This window comes from Apium graveolens, chromosome 3 (genome assembly GCF_009905375.1).
Source record: "Apium graveolens cultivar Ventura chromosome 3, ASM990537v1, whole genome shotgun sequence".
Classification (NCBI taxonomy): domain Eukaryota; kingdom Viridiplantae; phylum Streptophyta; class Magnoliopsida; order Apiales; family Apiaceae; genus Apium; species Apium graveolens.
Genome location: NC_133649.1, coordinates 222,597,055 through 222,622,514, shown reverse-complemented (window position 1 = coordinate 222,622,514; position 25,460 = coordinate 222,597,055). Strand labels below are relative to the sequence as shown.

Sequence of the window (25,460 nt, the reverse complement as noted above, 5' to 3'; positions counted from 1 at the left end):
CAAGGGTGGTGCATAAGTTGGTATTCTCAATAGCCCACAACAGTCACTTGAATGTTGGTCTATTGATCCTGGAAGAACTTGCAACTAGGCTGACCATGCCCCAATCTGCTAGAGGTAAGGAAATTTTCTTTCCTAGATTTATTATGTCTACCTTAAATCATAAGGTATCAGACATACATTTGTTGAATGGCATAGACAACACTAAGATAGGCAATTGTAAGCAAGTGTCCAAAATTATATTTGGTTCACTTACTATAAAGAATAAGGTAAATGTGCGTCTGAAAATCACTTCATTCATTATGGAGAGGTTTAGGACTTACCATTACCCTATGCCTGACATGAGATCAAATGCTCAATCTAGTACAACTATGGTCCCTGAACCTGTAGAAGCTCAAATACAGGAAAACCAATAGGGGCCTTCCCAAGCTAAGACCACTTCTTCAAAACAAATAGCTGCTAGGAAACCAACCACTTCATCCTCTCAAAAGGGTGAAGTGAGTAAAAAGAAGAGAAGGGAGATAACCTTGACTATAATAAATGAGAGTGGTGAGGAACAAATACAACCTGAGTCACCTTTGGTCAGAAAAACAAAGAAGGCTAAGCAAACTGAGTTGACCAGTCAAGCCACCTCTGTATCCTCCCAAAAGGATGCAGTTGTACAAATGAGGACAAAACAGATTCTAGAGACATCCTCTTAACAAGATGTTTCTTTTTAAAAGAGCATTCTCCCCAATGCATCTTGTAAAGAGTCTGCACAGCCAACACTTGAACAAATCCAAGTGTATGGTAGGAGAAATAAGGATGGCACACACAAGGAGAGCACATCCCTTGAAGCTCCCTCATCCATTCAGGGGGCTGCGAACACTCAGTCCTAAGCTTCAAAATTTTATATCTAATATTTCTTCTTCCTATACTAAAATACTTGAAGCAAATTCTCAAGTGTTTCCCCTTTCAAGTGACTTGGTTCAAGAAACCTTGCTCACCATCCAGACACCAAATTCAGATGGTGAAAGGCTATTAGCTGGGGTAGACCTTGATGACACCATTACAAACACAGGGGTTTCATCAGTTTTCACTGAAGACCCTGTGACAAACACAAATGCACTTTCATGTGCAAATCAGTCTTCACAGACTGTTAGGTTTGAGGGTAGTACTCCTGAGGGGGAGCTATTTAAATCCTCTCCAATTCAATTGGAGGTTCCTGTTCCAGGATCAACTCCCCTCATAATCCTAGCATAAATTCTATTAGCTATTGATGTTAGGAGTACAATTGCTAATGATCCTGTCATAGAGGAGGCAAGTATAGCACATTTAAGTGACAGTGTGGTGCAAGACACGCAAGGTTTTGAGACTGGTGCACATGACAGTAACCCAGTCAAATCCCCTTCAATTCAATTGGAGGTTCCCACCACAGGTGGAGAATAACAACTTGTCATAAACACAGAGAAATCTGTGAGTCAAACTGTGACTACTGTCACAGGTGGTTCTGTCCCTTCAAACCAACCCTCAACCTCAACCATCTCATCTCATCTCCCAGTGGCTCCAAGAAACTAAAAATTAACCTTCAACCACTGAAGATCTTGTGGTTGACCAGATTGGAGGCCTTGCACAAATCTCACAACAGATGCTCACATCCAACATGTCAAATCAGGACTACCAAGCTATCATGCTCACCTACCAGGCAGATGTTGAAGAAAATTAAGCAAAAATTATTGATGAAGCTGGTCAGGATGCAAACTGTGATGCTTGGCTGGATAAGGAATTCTCTATTGAAATGGATGTTGTGCTATCTCAGTTCAGGGAGGAGTATATCATTATTCTGGGAAGCAATGCTAGATCCCTAACTCCTCAGGAAGTGTATGATGCCATCAATGATATATACAAAGCTCAAATCAAGGTCTTCCACAACTATGGAAAGGCACTTCAAATCACATTGAATGGACATCAAGACAAAATAATTAAGATGGTGAGGGAAAAGATGGATCAAATCATCCCTTCTCAGACTGAGATTAAAAGCAAATTCTCCAATTTTGCTGATCAGATGTCTAGGTATGATCTGAGTGGAGTTGAGACAAGTGTCAAAAATCTCAAAACTTCATTTGTGGCCCTGAATGCACAAGTTCAACAACATATCAGTAATTCTAATGATACAAGACTGAAGTTGGATCAAATGCACACTAGCAGATATACTCCTTCAGCCTTGCTCATGGATGAAATTAAGAAGGCTGTGCAGGACACCTTTGGGGTTTCCACATCTACTTCTACCGCAGGATCCTCTACTCAAGATATTCAAGATCTCAAGGCACATGTTGCTTCTCTAGAGACTTCAAATGCCCCCTCAATGCTCAATTTCAGGCTTTGACTTCTCTAGTAAAGAGTCAACAATCAGATATCAAAACCCTGGTGGACTCTGACAAGCATCTCCAAATGCAGAATTATGTTGCTTTGGGGGCCATCATGGGAAAGCTCAACATACCACTGCCCTCACTACCTGAAGAAATAAGGCTAGAATTACCAACTCCCCTACTCATGCCTGTCACCAAGACTATGGGGAAGATTGAGGCTATGATTCAACAATCCATGGATGCCAAATCTAAGTCTAAAAAGCTTATTCAGGTTGGTCAAAGCTCTTCACATGCTCAAGTCTCTCATGATGTTAGAAAATAAAGACTTCTAAAAGCTGCAGAAGGACCAAATCAAGACCAAAAATTCAGTGAACTTCTTGCAGTACTAAGAATATCTCTTCAAAACAACTACATGACCTACAAGAAAGCTTTGGCCAAAAACATCAACTTTATCAGGGCAGTAGTTGTAAAATTTGAAATTTCTTGGAGAAAAGAATTGTTGTGAATATCAATGACGGTGGTGTGGACAGATGTCTTCAGGTGTCTCTTCCAAATCTTAAAACCTTAAGAGCATCTGAACTGGATGTAATGATTGACAGAGTAAATCCAGTTATTCCAGAAGACACCCAACTTCTCCATGAGCTCAAAAATGCACAGATAGAGCTTTTCCTGAAGCCTATCTATATCCAAACAAAGGAGTAGTCTACATTTGTCCAACGACCAAGAAATGTAAACATCTCCATGTTCCTAAAAACTGTGTCAGATCAAACATGAGGCTGATCATGACTCTGCAGTCTGATCTAAAGTATAAAAGGAGCAAGAAGCATGAGGATGTGGAGATAATAAAGATCTTTACAAATACCTAATGAACTCTGACACCATGTTGCCACCCACTCAGTTTAATCTAAGAAATGACAAGGATGATGATGAGCAGAAGCGTGATGAATAAAAACCTTCTGGCTCGAATCCAAGTCAATCATCAAGAGCAACTGGTAGCAAGGATAAGAAGCAGGATGAGAAGAAGGATGGTGACAAGAAAAGAGGAGAAGAAAGGAGAAGCAAGAAAAAGCAAGATGGCTCAGAACCACAACAAACCCTAAAAATCCAAATAAATTAAGCTCAACCTTCAAAGCCAACCAACTCATACACTGAACCACCTCCTACCTCAAAGCCTAAATTTCTATATAGACAAACTGCTAATACCTTTCTAAAAATATCAATCACATCAAGCCAAACATTTCTCAAGAAAGTCACACACCTATCTTCAGTCAAGTCATCACTCAAGGTTCAGTACAAGTCTGTTGGGAGGAAATCTAAGAAAGCCAAGTATACTGAAAAAGTGTAAGTTACTGAGAGGGCCATCTGGAATTGTTACAAGCAAAGTGATTTTCTTCCTCTAAACTGGTGCAACTCAGATGAAGATTACTTTCAGCAACTAGCTGAGGAAATAGTCAGAGTTTGGGTTGTAACAATAAGGGAAGTGAGAATCTACTATGAAGATGGGTCCTTCACATTTCTTGGAAGTACCTTAATGGACACCTTTTCACCCACGGAAATCAAGAGAGTGATAAGTTTACTGAAGGATAAGGATGCTGCTACAAGAGCATGGAGATCTGTTTTAGCTGAATGGTTGATAGTAAAGGAGGAAAGAAGAGCAAGAAATAAGACTGAATATGAGGAGAGGATAAGGAAGTATGATGAGGAGATTGAAATGTACATTAAAAGATCATAAGAACTCAAGGCAAAAGGGATGAGCAGAATTTCCAAGGATGAAAGATTTCTAAATGTCAAACCTGGCACATTTTCAAAATTCAGGATTGATTTGTTGAGTGGTTATCCAAAGCCTGACAGACTCAAACTTGTGGAAGCTCTAAGAGGGACGCCAATAATAGAGTAACTTGAAATTCTTGTATATTTAAAGGACCTTATTAGAGAAGAAACAAAAGACGCAATCTTTGTATGATGTATGTAACTCAAGAAATCACCTAATGTATAAATGTTGTATTTATGTCATTTTTTTTGTAATTTTACATTGTAGTTTGGGGTTAGTCTTGTTAACAGGCATAAATTTGTGATAAGCAATCTTCTCATAAATTGGGGGAGATTGTTGTGCAAGACATGCTTGTACAATAACAAGACTAAGTCAAATTGACAACCTTAAGTAAGTTGTATTATAATCTAAGTTTGTATTTTGTATTGTACTACTTAAGTCTATAAAAATGTTCAAGGGCAGACTGGAGTCTTTTTCTATAAACGGTATCAAGTCTAAGAATTCTACCTGGAAGAAGATCAAGAAGATCATGCCTCAGAAGAATTATGAAGAAGTTTGGAGTTGAATAAATCTATCTTGAGAAAAAAATTCTAAGTCAAGATCTCTACAAGTCATAGATTAAGTGTTATAGAGAAGTCATTCGAGAACTCCATAATGACTTATCGAGAAGTAAGGAAAGCCTATTAGAGAACTCAGAGATATCGACAAGCAAAATTGAAGACATGAAGATTGGAGATATCGACAAGTCATTTCTTCACTAGAGAACTCTAAGATATCGATAAGTCTATTTGTCACTAGAGAACTCAGAGTTATCGATAAGTCAACTTGTCATTAGAGAACTCAAAGTTATCGATAAGTCAAAGTGAAGACATGAATATGAGAGATCTCGACAAGCCAAATTCTCTTATAGAGAACTCAGAGACTTTGATAAGTCAAAACAACTGTAGAGTGATTAGATATCTCGATAAGCCAATATACTTATCGAGATGTCAAGTTCTCTATATACCAAATTGGAGATCTCGAGGTAAAACTCAAAAGTACAAAGTGCAGAACAGTTCAATATCCAAGATTATGAATCAACAAACAATCTAATCAGTTGGATTGACAAGTCTACAAAAGCAGCTTGAAGAGTACAAGATCAAAGGCCAAGATTAACTGACAAAGTAAAGTCATAGGCGTGCAAGATTAGCAAAGATACACTAATCCAGAAATAGAAAGATTTGGTTATCCAAAAATAGGGTTTAGTACATGCTATTGCATGCTGTGTAATAACCAGTGTTTAATGTTCTATAAAGTAAACACTAGATGCTTTGTTAGTAGTAACAATTTAGATCAGAAAAATCTTGTATTCTCTGAAGGAAGAAGCTAAGCTCTTTATCAACAAAGAGCCTAGAAATTTTATAGCAAAACATTCTTAATTTTAATATAAAATTAAGTGAGTTTTGAAAGATTTGTGTTCACTGTTTTATCTGTCTAAATTCAGTACTGACATATTTAACTACAAGATTTTAATTTACTTTGTTCATCACCATAAACACTTCAAGAAAAGCAGAAAAACACAAAAATACATTCACTCCCCTCTGTGTGTGATTCATTATCTAACACTAGGATCCATCCCAACCTAGGAACAAGCAGGGCTGAGTAAAATCGAACCAAAACTGAAAAACAGAACCGAACTGTACTAACTCTGTTCGGTTCGGTCCTAATTTTTTCAAAAATTCGGTCTATTCAGTTTGGACCGAATAAACCGAGATAAAATTTGGTTCGGTTCGCTTCTTTTAAAAAGGTTTGGACCGAATAGACTAAATCATAAATACTATAATTTCATATTATATACATTTTACATATATATTAAAAATTATAATCATAATTTTGAATTTGTAATTGTATTAATACACTATTAGAACTCCACATATCACATTACTTTAATTATATTTTAGATTTGATAATTTGTGGTTTAATTTTTAATGCAATTTTTTTTGAAAAAAAATTGGTCTGTTTGGTCCAAAACGGACCGAACCGAATTATTTCGGTCCGGTTCGGTGCGGTCCAAAATATAACTTCGGTCCGGTTCGGTCAAATAAAAATGACTATTCAATTTTTTGAACTATTCGGTTCGGTCCGATTTTGGACCTCGGACCGAACCGACTAAATACTCAGCCCTAGGAACATGTCAATTTCTCAGTTAGTGCTCAACCCAGATCTAGGGTGAGTCAGGATCAGGGGAGGAACCCGGGTCCAGCCCACCTTAGGAACAAGTCAATCTTTCATCTAGTACCCAAACCAGATTCAGGGTGAGCCGGGCTCAGAAGAGGAGCCAGGGTCCAGTCCAATTCAGAAACAAGCCAACCATATATCCCATTATGGGAGGACCCGTGAGACACAAGTCTAGGCATGTGACAGCAACAACTATCAATAACCAACAATTGGGACAACAAAGGTACACGTTAATACGCCCTTGGCACATTTTAAGACGGTCCTTGCCTAGACACCTAAAAGAAATATATTCAAGTCAGGCATCCACCGTCCCAACAACGAACGACCCTGATCAAAAGGTACCCCCCACTAAAACGTATCCTTGGGCAATAAATACCCTAAGAAGAAAGGATTTAGAGGTTACTGTCATCTACACACACTCGTACAGACACAAACATCATCCAAAAGCGAGTTATTACTCTCACACCGGAGTCACCGCATGATTCAAACCCCCCTTCGGTGTTATTTTGCAGATACCCAACAGCAGCTACACCGTAAAAAAGATCCAGACACGGCGTCAGAAGGATTAGACCATGGATCGAAATTATTACCTAGTAACGTAAATGAGTTAGGTAACTTTTAATATGCACACCGTAACTCTATGACTTTCTTGTAATTCAAGTTACATACCGTGGGAGTTGCATAGCAAAATTTCCTAAATTGCTCTTTTTTCATTTTTTTATATTCATGATGATAAATTTTTTTATTTATATTGAAAAATTCTTTTTTCTTCTTTTAATGTTAATTATTTGAACTTTTTAATTTTCTTGTGTAGTAAAATACTTTTATATATTTTTCTTTTGTATTTTTAATTATATTATATAATTGTTTTTCCTATAATTTTGATTATTACAATAAGATTATTTATTTTATATAGCAGTTTCGTAATAATTTATAACTACTTGGTAATTGGTAAAATTAATCATTTTTTTATTTATTTTTAGCAGAGTTTGTAGTAGATATATATGTATTTAATAAGGCATATTTAAATATCAAAATTTTATTTATTTAGCAATTTTATAATAGGTTATATTCAATTTAGTACATATCTTTATATAGTATGTATATTAAACATAAAATTTTTAATATATAATTTGAAGAAAAGTAACTGTGTAACTCAAAAATAAATAAAGATCAACTAGAGATCCCAGAGTTTCACAATTCATACAACCAAAACAAGGCGTTATGATGATGTAATATTTGTGGTAATTTAGTGTAAAATCCGGCCAAAATAAAATTGCATCAAATTATTGAATTCATTAATGAGATGTAGCATTATTTTCTTATTATAATTAAAAAAATGTCCATGTAAACTTTATCCTGAAAGTTACAAATTTATATTTTTCTTATCTTTTAAAATTGTACATTTCATTATTAATTGAGAAAATATTCAAAATATTTTATTTTCGGATACAATTGCTCAAAAAAAATTATTTGAGTAAATTTTATGCACAATATTCACTTATTACGGATGATGGTTGATGGTTGATGGTTGATGGATGATACACATGTATATTATATTTATTTTTTTAAAAAAAAAAAAATCAAAGCAAGCACATGAATGACATGTGTGGTGCTCATATTACAAAATCTGAAAACATATTACCAATGTGTGTTGACCTTGTATTCATATTTGTGGAATGCATATTACTCAATGAAATTAAAGAAAATAATGAATCCATATACAAAATGTGTATTTTTTAAATATATATTTAAACAGTTTTCATTGGTATTTTGGATTTTGTGGAAGGAAAAATGGGTATTTTGGTATTTAACAAAATAAGAATTAAATATATTAAACTTTTTTCTTAATACATTTAATTGAGGAAAAAGGGTTCCATTTTTTGCAAGTGTTACTTGTTTTCTTTTTAACAAAACTGTGAGTTTAACTTGTGTTTAAACAAGTTGTGTGTAGGGTGCATACCGCACAGCAGTATGCCAAGATGAGTCATGACTTTAGTCAGACATGTCTTTTCATGATAAAATATTATTTTTTATAAATTATTTTATTTTTTAAAATATAATTTTAAAATATTTACATATATTTTAATATCTAAAAAGTTATTAATTTAAATAAATATTATGATGATATTTGATTATTACTGTCAATTAACTTTAATTTTTTATTCAAGTTCACTTTGTATTAGTATAATAATTATTTATTAAATTTTATTATATTTAATTAATAAATGACATGTTATTTGGAAAAAAGTATTTGTGTATGTATGTATGTATACATTACCGACACAACTCTTTTGATACGATGAAATGTGGAAGTATATTGTTCATCGCAACTCTAACATAACCACCTCCATCTCCACCATTTTCAACTTTTCTTCAAAACCCATCATCCACAATCTTCATTCCTTAATTCCCACTCAATATTTTAATTTCAATTTTAGTTCCAGTTTTTGCACGAAAACCAATGCATTTCCCTGTAAAGAAAAAGAGAATTATCCAAGCGGGGAATTTGAATTCAAGAAGAGAAATGGGTGGGATACGTTTTTGTTGAAGATGAAACTGTTGGTTGCTTTACCTTGGTTACGTGTTCGAAACGGCACCGTTTTGACCATCAAACTGCGTGGCAAGGTTCCACTTTCATTACCTTAGTTTCATGTTTTTTTTTGAAGTTACATGTTTTGCTGTTGCTTGAAATGTTATTGGTCTTCCTGAAATGTTATTGGTCCTACTGTCAAAAGAAATGTTGTTGGTCCTGCTACATATATTACACGCTTGGCTTTACGAGTAAAAATTATTATTTTTGGTTAATTTTTCTTTTGTGTGATAAATTTTGACTCACAAATGAAAATTAAAATATATATATATATGGACTCCAGGGACTCCAATGAAATACTCCAAGAAAATAGAGGACTCCATAGAACCTAACCCGTATATATATATATATATATATATATATATATATATATATTATTTTAGTTATACGGTCAAAGCACAAGTAAAGATGTGTGTCAAAAGTCAAAGCTTTAAATAAGAAGAAACCGAGGAAGTAAGTATTAACTTTAAAGTAACTATTTTTTGAATTCAATTAGTTGGTCAAAAATCCTATTGTCATCTCGAAAAAATAGTCATGTTTGTATTTTTTGTGGTCAAATTGATCAAAATTTGTCAAAATATTGAAAAATTGTTAATTTAAAAAACTTAAAATTTATTTAAATTGGATTATACTTCCTAATAACAAATATTTTAGAATTTTCTTGATTATGTAATAAGTGTAACTTTTGGTCAAAGTTTAGTCAATTTGACTAACAAAAGGCAAAACAAGATTATTATTTGAGATCGAGGTAGCAAGGTTTTTGAAAAATGACGTAAATTGTGCGCCTAGAGTTTGACCAGATCACACAATGTGCGAATCAGACACTGCCTTTATGAATTAAGATTGTTAATAAATGGGTTAAGTCGGACTCAAAATTGGCCGGCATAAAAAAGACGGGCGATTAACCCCGACTAAGACATATATCATGTTTAAGTTTTTTTTCAAAAACAATGCTTACTAATCTATGCAGTAGTATCTTGGGTTTAATCAAGTTTGAAGTACCAAAGGTTTAAAGTTCGATCCTTTTTAACAATATATTAAAATTTTAGTATTATACTATTTGCTAGTTTTAAAGGATGAACACTAGCGTGATGAGAAAACATAGTGACCTAGGGCTTGTTCTCTATCGTCCCAGGTTCCGGGTTCGATTGTTGCTCAGCCCGAGATTTATATAAGAACGAATACTACTTATAAGTTTATAAGCTTGAATCTTAGATAATAAAATATATATTAAAATATTAGCTCTATTTATACTACTTAAATTAAAAGGTTCAATCAATAACCTATTAAAATTAATTGGTCAAAAATTCTAATTTTCACAAATATTCTCAAAAGTCCCTAGTAACGGTGTATCACCTCCCTGGGTGTACCATAGTATTAGTAAATAGGTCAACATTGTTAATCCATGATGAAGTTTCATTACAGTCATCTGAGAACAACGTAGCATATCCAGAAATTTGAACAAGTAATGAGTTAGGATTAATTGTATTCGAGTTTGACTGGGTATTCAATTCTTATTTCTTCACAAATGAACCTCATCTTATTAACTCGTTTGAACAATTCAAATCCTTATCTAACATCCTAATCTAACAGACTGATTTAACAAGACTTATCCTTATTATTTTCAAACAAACTTGTTTAACAAATTATATCCATTTAAGTTTGAAAATAATCAGTTGTTAGTCATGTGTATAAATACACATTCTTGTTTTTCAGATCATGACTAATGCTCTCATAACTTTCTATCCTTTATATCTTAAAATCATTCTTATTCTACTCAACTCCTGAATATCTAGTCGAATAAGAAATATAGTTTGAATTGTAATTCACATTATGTTTGTTACTCTATTGCCGAGGTGTGACAAGTAGATTAGATTACAAATTCCTAAGGCCAAGGTAGTCAGTGGACTAGTGTAAGTGACATTAGCGTCAAGGACATTGTTCTTTTAAGTGGCCATTGTATTTGTAATCGCAAACGCTTGTAAGTTATTTATTATTGAATTATAATGGATTCTTTATGCTAGTTGGCATGGGAACTTGGATATAGTCCATAGATTATGTTTAGGGGCCAAACCAAGTAAAAAGTCTCTATTTCTTTATATTGCTTTACTTGATTCCGCAATATATAAGTTCTAAGACTGTTTCATTTGCATAAGAGTCGGTCTCTTTCGTTAATTGAGATAGACTCATTTAGTCTGATTAGCGCACATCGAATTTCAAACATTGCACAATTTATCTAAGAAATGATTGATGATGATTAACTTTATAGATAAACCTGATATTATATAACTTTTAAAAAACAACGGCGTTAATTTTTATACCTTAATTTAGATATTAATATTAATAGTTATAATAATAATAGTAGTAATATAATTCATATGAATGAGGGTTAGGTACTTTTGTATTTAAATTTTGCATTTCAGTATTACTTTTACCATAAAGATTCATAATAATTATGGGTTGGTGCGTAGCACGGGTAAAGTGCTTTACAACAAATATTTATGAAGTATGCTATATTTTTTTATATTGGTTGCTTCTCCATATTTTTTTAACTAGTCTTTTAATATGTAGATGGGATAATTCTTATCTCTTCCTTTTATTTGTTCTTATTAAAATTTGTTGTAACTGTGTCTATATTTTATTTATTATTCTAAATATTTTTGTTGGGTGAAGGCCCTAAATAACCATATTTTAATAATCATTGCCCAAAATACCCATCAGAATTTTAAGTTGCCAAAAATACCTACTAGATACTTCATTTTCAGTGGAGTAACAGCCTGATACTTCAGTAGAATAAGAGTATTAGGATGATACTCCTTTGCCAGCGGAGTATCATGCATGATACTCCTTTGTCAGTGGAGTGTCAGTCAGGTATTCCTTTGTCAGTGGAGTAACATGTAAGATATTCCTTTGTCAGTGAAGTTCATCTAAAATTTTAAAATTTTAAAATTATTAAATTAAGGTCCGCATTTTAATTAGGGTTTAGGCTCTAGGGATTAGGGGACCCTAAACTTTAAATCCTAAATTGATTTTTTATGCATTTTTTAAAAATATTTCTAAATCCTAGATGGGGAATTGTTGAACCCTAAAATATTTAAAATTTAAAAATATTGTAAATGTTTAAATAATAAAATTATTAAAAAATAATACATTATACTCCACTGACGTTGACAGAGGAGTATCATCCGTGATACTCCCTTGACAAAGAAGTATCACCATAATACTCCAGTGGAGGTGGCGTATCATCCTGATACTCCACTGATAGTGTACTATCTAGTGGGTATTTAGGACACTTTATTTTAGAATGGGTATTTTGGGCAAAAGGACTTCTAAAAAGAGGTATAGTGGTCATTTTTTTTTTATTTTTGTTAAGGTTTTTATATTAAGAAGGTATATTGGTATAGTAGCTCGAATGATATTAGATGTTGATCACTTAATTTTCGATACATTTCAAGTATAATAGATATTTATCATTGATTATTAATGCCCTGCACTTCTTACTTTTGGATGCTACTGTGTAGTCGTTGATTTGTAAAGTATTTGTCACGTGTTTTAATATAAATTTAAATTAAATTTTATTAAGAATATTAATTGGATTGGATATCTGATTCGATTACCCGTTATCATACTGGGGTCTTTAAAAAATCCTTCACTTGATCCGAAAATTAAATGGATTATGGATTTAAGGTGTTCCGATCCAAAACCAGTTTGGTTGACTGATCTATGACATCCTAATATGTTTATTGAGTTTTCCTAATCGCACCAGGATAATAAATTACTATACATTTTTGTGATTTTATCACATCACTGTTTTTTTAATTGTATTTTTCTCATATTTATAACTGTACTTTTAGTTTTTTGCGCCATTTCATATTTCAGATGTTATAATTGGGGATGTTTCTGGCCATACTAGGCAAGCCAAGCCCCGTCCCATGTAGGCTTATAATAGAAAATCTAGCAATGTTCCACTGTATGCACTTAGCATCATGTCAGGCCTCCTGTATTCCTGCAAGGCCACCACCCAAAATGGGGTAAATCCCGCTCTCAACAATATAAGTATTAGAGATGGAATGAAACCTTAACCTTTTACTTTGTGAAACACAAGGTAAGGTAATATCAATGGGAATAGAAGCCTAAAACACATCAGTTCCAGTCCGTTTTCAATTGATGACATATTTAGCCTTGCATGATTTTGTTGGATTTTATTATTCTATTTATATGTTATCATATTTATAATCATGACAGAGATCTTTGATTATGAAATAGAAGACAATAAGGAGTAAAGTATGAGAAAAGTACGAGTGGCACACATTAGATAAATACTAGTTTCCTTAGTATGAGTCGCACAATAGATAAATACTAGTTTTCCTAGGAACAATTCATTTAATTCTTATTCTTGGATTTGTTTATTGTAATTCAACCAAACTATTGGTGAATGTTTGTTCTGAAGTGTTGTTCAATTTTTTTTGTTTTATTTCTTGTTACTTACGTCTTAAAGTGCCTTTTACTATATTCTTGCTTACCTATTCTTAGAATGGTTCTGCTGTGATCGTTTCTTGTCAACAGAAATACAAGCATCTTAACTTGTTATTGAGAAAAAAAAATCCATCTTGATTGTGATCCAGGGACTTTGTTGTTTAGGTGAAGATCATACAATGTAGGCCCTATTATTCATTTATCTCTTAGTTCATTGTGAAGTGTTTAGGTGATAGAATTCATTTTTAAAACACTTTCTTGTACCAGAATTTAGCGAGTCTTTTTTTAATGAAACTCTTTGAAAGACAAATCTTGTAAGCGTACTGTTTTACAATTCATACAGTGAATTTACTATCACTGAATGTGTGAGTTTGCACAGTGTCACTCATTTCTTTTGGTCTGATATAATTAAGTTGGTTTAATTTAAAGAACTATATTTTCTTCTTTAGATATCTGATCAGCTGATGAGCCCAATTTCCTCAGAATTATCTCTACCACAAATATGTGATAACTTGATTAAAGCAGCACATGATCCTCGTATATCTGGTGTATATTTGCATATTGAGACCTTAAATTGTGGATGGGGTAAGATTGAAGAAATCCGACGTCATATCTTGGATTTTAAGAAATCAGGTATGAGTTAATTTCTAATCTTTTTGTAGTTTTCTTTGAGTTAGTAAATGGGAGGAAAAATCCTGGAAAGGTTCACTTTCTGTTACTTTTGAGGTTTTTCTTCCAGTAAAAAATTAAATCAATCCCTGCAATTTGCATGGGTATCAGTTTAGTTGTGGTTGCTGTAATAAATTCCTTCTGTGAATCGAAGTCTGCTTCTGTGGTCGTCCTGGTCTATCTATAGTTTACCTGTATCTTAAGATTACATGTTCTCTAATATGGTCTTTAGTGGTCAATATTGATCACCAGTGGTCTCTGTTGGCTTCTTGGCTCTTGCACTGCATTTTTGTTTCTTTATTTCTTGGGCTGGGGTGTTATTGCAAGTCCCGTTGTACTTGAATGATGGATGCGTAAAGCTAATAATGTGGAATTCTTAAAAACATCAAGTCCCTTAACTTTTCTTACTAATATACACTATTCTTATTTATTAGAAGGGCACCGGCCTATTTTTTATTAAATATATATTCTTAAAAAAAAACAATTGGCAAATCTATCATTAAATTTAAAAATTATTGATAAGTAGGTATATACTATTTAGATACCTTTTCTAGTAACCCATTTTTTTATATTACCTAATTACATATTTAATTGTTTCAATATACTATCTAAGATTTATCCTTTAGAAAGCTATCTTTTTGTAATCTATGCTCCTATGTCCAAAGGACAGATGGATTACCAAAGACATTGATGTTCGACTTTAAATAGTGTAGTTTCTAACATTTAAAATAGACTATCTTTACGCAGACCAATACCTAATCTTCTTTTTTACCATCGAGGATCAGAATTCAGAAACACAATTTATTTTATCCCTGTTTATATGTTTGACCTAATTTTTTTGAGATATCTAGTTACCTTAACCCGTCCCAGACTGAAGGACTAACGGACTACCGAAGATGCTAATGTTCATGTTAAGTGAAGAGTGTAGATTATGACATTCACTAGTTGGGTCAGTATTATTCAATTATGCATGCTATATATCTGGGCTGTTCTTGCTCCAAACTTGTCCTTACAACTAAATGTATTCTTTACATACGAATTAGAATATTTATGTGTCACCATGTTTAGGATTACCTCCACACAAACAAGAGTAGTAGACATCTCAGAGAAGAAAACAGGACTACCTATTGTTGACACAATTTGCGATTAACACATATAATATAAGTGGGTGCATGCGATAACAGATGTGTAATAAACTGCAAATAACAGAAACCAACAAAAGGATATGAAGGAGAAGTTCTCGAGTCTAGTCTTATAACTATTTCCTTAAAGCTATTACGGCCCTCACTGTATGTGCGAACGAGAAGATGTTGATGTTATGCGAATAGCACCTTCGGCGAACGCGAACTAGAACGGAGCAGGACTACCTATTGTTGACACAATCTGCGATTAATACAGAGAATATAAGTGGGTGCATGCGATAACAGATGTGTTATAAACTGCAAATAACAGAAACCAACAAAAGGATATGAAGGATTCTCGAGTCCAATCTTATAACTATCTCCTTAAAACTATTACGGTCCTCACCGTATGTGCGATCTCGAGTCCAGTCTTATAACTATCTCCTTAAAGCTATTAAGGAGATGTTAATTAGAACGGAGCAAGAAAGTATCACACGTAGGTGTTGGAGGAATACATAAGTAACACATTCGAACATTACATAAGTGTTTTGCTATATAAAGCTATGTATGCTCCTTTGCAAAATCAACGTGGGACTTTCATTTCTTCAACAAATTTTCACTACTAAGAGAATAACTTTGAATGATCATATCTCATCCATCTCTTAGTCATTTTGAGTGATTCAAAGTGCCTCGGAAAGCTCTCTCGGAGGAGAACGCAGTCCAAGTGTCACTCGCTGCGCGCACGCAACATTCGTCCACTCATATTATGGCTCATATTGAGTTGACAATGTGGGACTACTACCCACATTTTCCGATACCTATGTTCATGTACAAGCATAATTTAACTCCCCACTATGATAAACATTTTCATGCAGGATTTGAAAAAGCAAAGAATTTACTTATAACCCTTTAGTAACAAAACAGTTTTTTATTTTTTGTTCACTTGTCCACAAACAGGAAGTACATAACACAAAATATTGAGATGACAAGCACCACCTTAAATCATTGCAATTCCTCCACCTTCGTTAACTGCATCTGAGCCACTTACCTATTAGCTACGAAGCCCAAAAAATAGCTTGAACTTCTAGTTTTTAACTGCTACCTAGCTGGATTTTCAGCAGAAAAATGTAAGACACCATCCTCAGTTTTCTCTATTGAAATCATGGTGCATGTATATATGCCCTGTCCTTTAAGTATAAATCTAAATTAAATTATTCGGATTTTATTCTAAAAAATGAAAGTAAATAATTTATTTAAGTAATTCTTTTCCTAATGTTATGTGCATTGTGCCCAGAATATGATTTCTGAATTCTAAATGCACCACCTGTTGATTGTTGACGCAGGACAATTACTTGAAAATTACATACTTCTGGATATTGAGACACATAGCAATCTCTAGCCCAAGCTTAAACCCATGATTGAATTAAAATACAATAATCAATATTCAGAGAGACCGTGTTTGTATATAATTAAGCTTTAAGATAATGTACATATATAACTGGAAATCAAACCTAACGGGATAATGAACGGGAGCCCAAAACAACCGGTCTGAAATATTACACGGGTAGTTCATATCTTGTTTTCCCATAATAGTCGTCTGATCCCTTGAAATGATGGATTTGGTTTCTGATGATATCTTATGTTCTTGCACATGCTAATAAAAACATATTTATCTTCGGAAATTTCATTTCTTAACCTTGAAAGGATGGACTGTCAGGTATAAAGTTCTTAGAAAGTTTGGTTTACAAGTCAAAGTATGTCTTTTATAAATGAGGATGTGTCATGGATATCCCTATTGATCTTATCATAAATAGATACTGGCTTATCTGTTCACCTTTATCATGATCTAAGGATATCCTGCCAAATATCTTGAATGATCTAATGCCCGTGGATTTGAAACTTGTAGGGAAATTCATTGTGTGTTATACACCTGCATGTAGAGAGAAAGAGTATTACCTTGGGTGTGCTTGCCAGGAGCTATATGCCCCTCCAAGTGCCTATTTTTCGTTGTATGGTTTGAGTGTTCAAACATCATTTCTTGGGGGTAAGTTGATTTTCTTAATCCTGTTAAAGACATTCATTGTAAATTGCATGTACAATGATATGCGGATAGCTTTCACTAATATGCATATGCAGTTGTGTCCGGAACTAAGAAAAAAAATCATCTGGCTCTATACAGGATGTATGGATAATGTGACATGTTCTACATTGAGTTATCCACTCATATTGTTCACCTTGAATGTGGTAGGGATTTATGGTTCTTAAGTATTTATGTTATGTATTGCTATTAATTTAATAGATCAGTTACTCTATGCCAAGGATACTATGTATATTAATAAAGTATGCAGTTTTAAGTGGTCATATGCCGATATCATAACTGCCTGTTTACATAAATGTTTTACTATATCCAATGGTCTAAATGGGGACCTTTGTTAAGGGGCTGACTTGGCAGTTGGATCAAATTATTTGTATCTGTATGCTTACAAAGAGCGGAATATAAATATAAAATCTCGAACTGCTGAACACTGAACCATCGGGGTGAAAATCATTTTCCAGATAACTTGCAAGTCTGTAAGAAGGATATTTCATATTAGATGTATTTCGTATGAAGGTAAGAAAGCCCTGTTGAAGACACTAAGAGGAATACCTATTTCTCTCTCATTTAAATTTACCAGAACTTAATTAGCAAAAAAACATTAGCAGAACTTTTTCTTAAATCGTACTTACAGATTTGCATATAGGAATAAAAAACAGATAGATAGACATATGTAGGTGACAAGAAGAAGGATTATTAATTTTGTATGTTCTCAACGAGTATCTACTAATAGATTTTAATATAGAATAGAGTAAAGAACAGGTACAAGGACATCTGTAGGTGGCAAGAAGAACTGTTTAAATGGGATTTTTGACAAATGTTGAAGTATACACGTATCCAATATTCTCATATAGTATCAGTAAAAATTATTTGGTTATCCATCTGTACTGCTCTTAAATTAAATATAAATTAAATTTACCGGCATACTTTCTTATTTCAAGGGCAACGGCTACAAAACGTGAAACATTATTAAATGTAACAATGGATATATCACTATGTTATTTTATCTTTGCATTTTCTAGACTTACCATTTAGAAACAGCACATAGTCCGCCCACTACCTGGGATATTGCGTGCAATTCTTTCGTGATTCTAATAGGAGAGGAAACCTTTCCCCTTGTGCATTTGTGCGTTTGTACACAAATCCACACTTATCAATGCAAGCATCGTGTTATGTTTCTGTAAATTAGCTTTTCTTCCCTCTAACTACAGCAGAGTGCCATCAAACATTGCCTTGTAGGTGTTCTCGAGAAAGTTGGGATTGAGCCACAAATACAGAGGATTGGTAAATATAAAAGTGCTGGTGATCAATTTACCCGAAAAGATATGTCTGAAGAAAATCGTGAGATGCTAACTGCATTACTTGATAATATTTATGAGCAATGGATGGAAAATATATCTCGTATGAAAGGTGATGTTTGTTTACATTTGTTTGGTTCGATTTAGTGAAAACTCACTACGCTAAATTCCGATTTTGTTACATAGGTAAGACGCGGGAAGATATCGAGAATTTTGTTAATGAGGGCGTTTATGAAATTGACAGGCTAAAAGAAGATGGCTGGATAACTGACATAAAATACGATGATGAGGTGAACTGACATCTCTCAATCTTTACAAGGAGATTATGCAGATTCAGGCTGCTTATATGCACTAACTTTCATGGATATTTTGAAGTTAATGTGATATGATTAGTAAACGTATAAGTAATTAATGTCAGTTATGTGGAATATTTTCTTAATTCCATGATAGAATTCAAGATGTTAACAGCAGCTGAAGCATAAAATCATTGTCCTTTCCTTTGAATAACATAGAGTCTAATATTCGTAGCTAGTTATGTATATGTTTTTGTGACTTTGTATGCAGATGAATATTATATGCTCTTGATGAATGGTCTTCCATGTAAGGTCTTGTATCTTATTGCGTGCTAGTTCTTATTTCCCTTTTAGGATTAAATATTTTGATATCCAGAAGGATTGCTTTTTTTCTCATGCAAACTATCGTGATGGCACTGTATATACTTTGTTTTTAAGGCCACGTAGATAGAATATTTTAGGCAGGTTACTACACTTGATTTCAGACTAAAGGCTGACAAAGTTATGAATATGTTGAGCAAGTTACTGTAGGAAGAAAAGATAAAACGAACAGGTTGAAATTTGTTCAATATAATAGGGTTCATAAGACCTTATCCCAAGGGTATTCATGATCTACATAATGCAACAGCCAAAAAGGATAGCAACTGCAATGCCTCTCCGACATGCATTGCTATATTGATTGTTGCCAATGTGGTAGCTCATGCAGCTACATTTCTAGGAAGTACCAAAATATGGGTGTTGGGATATTCAATCTGAAGTGAATTTATACAAACTTGGTCAACTGCTGCCTGGATTACCGATACGCGTGTCTGATTGGATTTTGTTATCTTAAAACAGATATAACTTTAACTCTTCAGTCCGTGAAGTCTATCTTCCCTAGTAGCAACATAAATGGTGCATGGTTTTAAAAGCTCTCTCATATGTTTATTCCATTACATCATTTGAACTTGGTATGATTTCGGAACAGTTCCATGCCATGATTTTAAGTCAGCCTTTAAGGAATTGCTTGTGTTTATTGACACCTCACTATAAGTTGTAAACTAAAATAATATATAAATTATTAGCTATTTGAAGTGTGTTAATGTAGCGCTTGATATGGATTATTGGTGTAGAAGTCCTAGTAATTTGTAATAGTTTCAGGTCACATCTATGCTAAAAGAGAGGTTGGGAGTTGCAAATGATGAAAATCTTCCAACTGTTGATTACAGGTTGTGCTATTTTTTGTTTTTTCTTATTCTTTCTGTTGCAATTGGTAGGTTTGAGATAAGTCATACTTTAGATGATTAAATATAAGATTCTACTTGAGTTTAAAATTGAACTCATTCACAAAGTCATATTTGAAGCCAGTATATTTAAGTTTAACTGGGTAATTTGGGTAATTTACCTTCTGAATGACCTTTGGCTAGGTGAGCTTTATACCATTAAAAACATTTTCAAGAGCGTATTGTTTCTCCCTTAAAAAATGTTCTCCTTGTTCATGTAATGTGTGGGAATGCAAACTTGTGAATTTGAATTTCCAATTTACTGGGTATTAAATTAAAAATAATGATTGAATTGCTTCTTGCACCAGTAGTTAGCAACAATTTTGGCTATATGATCTTCCTGATGCGTCTTTGTATTTTCCTAGACTAAGGTTAACTTCATTTTATAATAACTAATAAGTGAGTACAGACTCTGAACTATTATTTCTGCACTGACAAGTGAAATAGTATTTTATTTTTAAAATTCGTTTTAGTCCTTGACATTGTGTCTTTCATTCATAATGTTACTGTTTGTTTAAAGAAGTTTATTGTATCCGAACCCCAGGAGGTATTCACGAGTAGGGAAAAGGACTCTTGGTTTATCTGGTAGCAAAGACCAAATTGCTGTAATTCGAGCATCTGGAAACATCAGTCATGTACGGGGTCGATTTAGTACCCCTGGTTCTGGTATTATTGCTGAGCAATTCATCGAGAAGATCCGGAGAGTACGAGGTATGTTTAATTTTATTTTATATGTACATTTTGAGCATCAAATGCATATTTCCTGACAAGAACCATAGGCTTAAGAGTTATGTTTTTTTTTCATATTGAGCACCAAATGCACCATGTTCAGCAAATAAGCTTGTAATTTCCCATATCGTTGTCTCCTGTTTATATTAAAATGTTTTCAAAGACATGTAAGTTTTGGGGGCTACTCTCCTAATGGCAAGACATCTGTTTAAACTAATTGGAAAAATTCATATGATCTGTCACGGTATGGTATATAAATTATACTGGCATATTCCTTTGATTAGAGTTGAAAACATGGAATAGGCAATGCAAGTTGCACTTGCAAGGTCCAGTTTTTTCTTGTGATATTTTCTGGGTTAAATTTTTTGTGATTATTTCTGGGTTAATTGTTGAGAGTTCGTATAAGACAAATGATTCTGGTGTAACTATTCAATCACCCATATCCTCCTTAAGTTTTAATGTTACTACAATTGTTTTCAATCTGGACAAGTTGAAACTACACAGCCCCATACTATTATCACTATTACCAGAAAACATGCCCATCACCTGGCACAATGTGTTCATCTCATCTTCCCTACTGACCTGGAAAAGACATCCCTATCTGAAAGATGTGATGTCTTTTATAATATAAATTTGCCAAGTCATATCAATATGCTCAAGTGTGTGTGTATGTATGTGTGTGTTTTTGGAGGCGGGATCATTATTTTGTTAATTATGTGTTGTATGATTATGAACTAAATAATTAACTAGAAACACAAAATTACAACAATATTCTGTTGAATGCATATTTGTGTAAATGTTTCATCTACTCTTTTTTTGATTGATTTGGGATCTCGTTTTAGAATCCAAAAAGTACAAGGCTGTTATAATCCGGATTGATAGTCCTGGCGGTGATGCTCTGGCTTCTGATTTGTAAGTTCCTTTGTTACTGCTTTTTGTCGCTATTATTCTTTTGTGATTGTTTATGTTACAAAGAAGGGATAGTTATGTAAATTTTATTTCGGGTAGAGTCAATTGAATTGTAATAGATAATGGATGTAGAAAACAAGGCAGGGCAGTACTCAGCAACAAATACAAGTGCCCCATCTAAACCAAATAGTACCTCAACACAAAGAATGAAAACCAAAAAAAATTATGAGCAGAAATAACAGTTCCATATGGTACATTGTTAGTCTTTCATTATTTAGTTTTAAAATTTTTTCAACATATATTTTCAAACCTTGCTATGTTATTTGGAAAGGGGCTGGGACTTATGGGCAGAGGCTTGGGCCCGGTAAACTTTGTAACTTTTCTAAAATTACCAGTATTGTGTAGACTGAAGCCAACTTCAGCCTGGATCTGAGATATTGAATAGCCCAGTTCATATCGGGGACGAGACTTTGGGTCAAGTAAACTGATAGGTAAATTTTGTAAATTGATAGTAATATTAAATACACACCTATATACATTGCACATTCATGTATTGTATAATACGGTTTGTTTTGGCACTTAAATGCTTCCTTTAAATTTTGATAAATTATATAAATAAAACCTTAACTTTTATCAAGTCAAGCACAGCTGCTCGCGTGCTCACGAACAGCTCAGTTGATATAAAATCCTATTACACCAAGATGTTTTCACTTCTCTGCCAGCTGTCTAGAGTTTTGACTGACTTTGACCTTCTATATTTACTGTTGTATTAGATAATATAGAATGTGAGACAATTGATGGGTGCTTGTGAGGTTAATTACTAAACTTAAAAGTTTGCTCGAGTACCTCGGTGTTATCTTTTAATAAGCATTTGGAAGTATATTGTGGATTACAATACATTTTCCAACATAAAATAAGTTAATTTAAATCCCAAGCATTGTATTTTTCGAAGTAACCCTGATAATATATTTTGCGGATCTAATGTTTTTCTATGTATTCCAAAAAAAAATTATACAGGGAAGGTACCACAGAACACTGCAGTGTTATGATGAATTGATGATGTTTTATGTTGTGGAATGCAGAATGTGGAGGGAAATTAGACTTTTAGCTTCCTCAAAGCCTGTCATTGCATCAATGGCTGATGTTGCAGCTAGTGGGGGATACTATATGGCAATGGCTGCAGATATTATAGTTTCTGAGAATCTTACACTGACTGGTTCTATTGGAGTCGTCACAGGTGAACTGAAGTTTCCCTGTGATTTCCTTTTTTTCTGTCAAGCGTCATTGATTATTTACATGCAGTGGTGCAAGTGATGATTTATCATGGAACGATGTAACCCCTAATGTAATAGTTTAAACTTTAAAGCATTATCATATTGGTAGGTTCGAAATAAATAGTGTAAAAAACAGATCATTAATCAAATAATAAAATGACTACGTGATTACTGTAATTATCACAACATACTATAGGAAGCATCTCTGGCTTTTCTCGACTTAAACAACAGTTACGTATTCGGCCAAGTGCAACTAAAATATTGTGTAAACAAACCACTGTAGTGTCTGGAATGAAGTTTGTCTATTATATTCTACATCGAATTTACAACTCGTGAACATTTCTTGCTGCTGATTTTCTTCATTCCACAATCTTGCTCTTCTATTCTGTTTAACATCTGTAACTTTTTGGTGGTAAGCTTAAAAGTGATGAGGTCTAATACTTCTTTTGAGAGGATCTAAGAAACTAATTCGATTTATTGATCACTTGTTATGGAATTCTTTCATGTAGGGAAGTTAAATTTGGGGAAGCTGTATGAGAAGATTGGCTTTAATAAGGAGATTATATCGAGGGGAAGATTTGCGGAACTTACAGCTGAGCAGCGACCATTCAGGTGAGATGCTGTCATTTATTGATTGGTCCGTCACGCAATTATCTTCGGAAGAAAAAAAAAATTATAGTACCAAGTTTAGATTTCTATCTAGTATTCCTGTCTCTTTCATGGTGTCTTCAAGCACATCCTGGGAATTTCACTCGATTGGGTTGTGATCTGTAATAGTAAACTGTAGAGTAGGACAACTGTGCACGTCTCTTTCAATAATTTTTTTTCCCGGGAATTAAATTAAGAGTTTAATTAAGTTGACTGGAAATGTTAACAGCAGACTGTTTCTGTCAGTAACTTGACAAAAATCATCATTTAGCTCACCAAAAAGATGTCAAGCTTCCTCAAGCGGGTTCTTGAAGTTCTCTTTCCGCTTGATTGTATTGGAAATGACAAAAAGTAATTTGGCTTGCAGGCCAGATGAAGCAGAGTTCTTTGCAAGGACTGCACAGAATGCATATAAGCGGTTTCGTGACAAGGCAGCTCATTCGAGATCAATGACAGTATGAAGTGAACTTTGTATATATATTAATCTCAACACTTCTGATTTTACTTTGAGTTTGTTGTTGATCTTTGGGCAGGTGGATAAAATGGAGGAAGTTGCTCAAGGCAGAGTTTGGACCGGTAATGATGCTGCTTCGCGAGGATTAGTTGATGCTATTGGTGGACTCTCTCGTGCTGTTGCTATAGCAAAACAAAAGGCAAAGATACCCCAGGACAGACAGGTCTGTTGGATTAAAATATAATTTTAAATGTATCAGGCAATACATATTGGGAATTAATCAATTCTGTGTTCGAGTATGTATTGTTAACTTATCATCTAGAAGTTTAATTCATGGTGATCATCATATCTTCCGCATATTGACTTCTCTTTGTAGTAATATTCACGGACCTAACAGCAGAATGGAAGAATAGAATCATTTTGCTATTAGGATCATGTGGTGTAAGCTTAGTTGGAAAACCTATTGTAGATTGTATTTGGTATTCCTTATGTACAGATTTTCATGCTTCTTACATTTATCAGAGCAGGTGATGGAAGTAGCCCTTTATGGTGCTCTCTGAACTTGGAAGTCAAGCTGACCTGTCAGATGCAGCAGTCGAAACTTTAACTGTTTTAAATTGTTTCCTATATCCATTGCACTAGTTTTTGGAACTAGGATATCATTTTTCTGGAAGCCTTATATGTACAGCAATATTTTTTTCAATAGATATTTAGGTTACTCTTATTCATCCGTAATCCATATACTTACTGTGACATACAGAAATAATTTCAAGTCTAATCTTAAGCTAATGCAACCTAACTGGTTCAGCAATCACACACATAATTCTTAAGTTTTGGAACAAAATAGCTATCTGGAAAAGGTTTTTTTTTTCTGACGTGTTACTAATGCATTTACTGTAGGTTACTTTGGTAGAACTTTCAAGACCATCGTTGAGCCTGCCAGATATATTAAGTGGCATAGGGAGTTCCGTAATTGGGGTTGATGAAACTTTAAGAGAACTGCAACAAGATTTAACAGTGTGTGATGGAGTTGAAGCTAGGATGGATGGAATCATGTTTGAGAGACTGGGGGAAGCCTCAAATGGGAACCGTATCGTGACTATGTTAAAAGATTACTTAAGTTCCACATAATACTATTCATCGATGACATCCTAAATTCACTGTTGTTGTACTTGTACTCAGCAAAAATGATTATATAGATGTTAGATTTTATTTTATTGGAATTGATTGATGGTATATTTATCTACACAAAGAGAAGAGTGTTAATAAATTATATGTTAATCAATTGTACGACTGAACCATAGCA

At 33.7% G+C, this 25,460-nt stretch overlaps 1 protein-coding gene across 5 annotated transcripts; it reads left to right on the top strand.

Moving 5' to 3' along the window:
* The first annotated feature begins 8,602 nt into the window (after positions 1 to 8,602).
* On the top strand, positions 8,603 to 25,452 carry LOC141713122 (serine protease SPPA, chloroplastic-like). Of its 5 annotated transcripts, XM_074516388.1 has the most exons (13): positions 8,603 to 8,961; positions 13,852 to 14,035; positions 17,099 to 17,236; positions 18,527 to 18,697; positions 18,772 to 18,875; positions 20,019 to 20,086; positions 20,685 to 20,851; positions 21,712 to 21,781; positions 22,861 to 23,015; positions 23,562 to 23,664; positions 24,068 to 24,155; positions 24,234 to 24,377; positions 25,055 to 25,452. In XM_074516388.1, the coding sequence occupies exons 1-13, from the start codon at positions 8,641 to 8,643 to the stop codon at positions 25,283 to 25,285; spliced, it is 1,944 nt and encodes a 647-aa protein (XP_074372489.1). In that variant the 5' UTR covers positions 8,603 to 8,640; the 3' UTR covers positions 25,286 to 25,452. The 5 variants fall into 5 exon arrangements, with proteins under 5 accessions (XP_074372489.1, XP_074372490.1, XP_074372492.1 ...); XM_074516389.1 differs by lacking the exon at positions 17,099 to 17,236; XM_074516391.1 differs by lacking the exon at positions 13,852 to 14,035 and having other exon boundaries at positions 8,828 to 8,961.
* The last annotated feature ends 8 nt before the right edge of the window (positions 25,453 to 25,460 follow it).

Coding starts and splice junctions, on each gene's coding strand:
- LOC141713122 (XM_074516388.1), top strand. CDS start 8,641: ATGTGGAAGTATATTGTTCATCGCAACTCTAACATAACCACCTCCATC. Junction 8,962..13,851: donor CCATCAAACTGCGTGGCAAG/GTTCCACTTTCA, acceptor TTTCTTCTTTAG/ATATCTGATCAGCTGATGAG. Junction 18,698..18,771: donor AAATATATCTCGTATGAAAG/GTGATGTTTGTT, acceptor TTTGTTACATAG/GTAAGACGCGGGAAGATATC.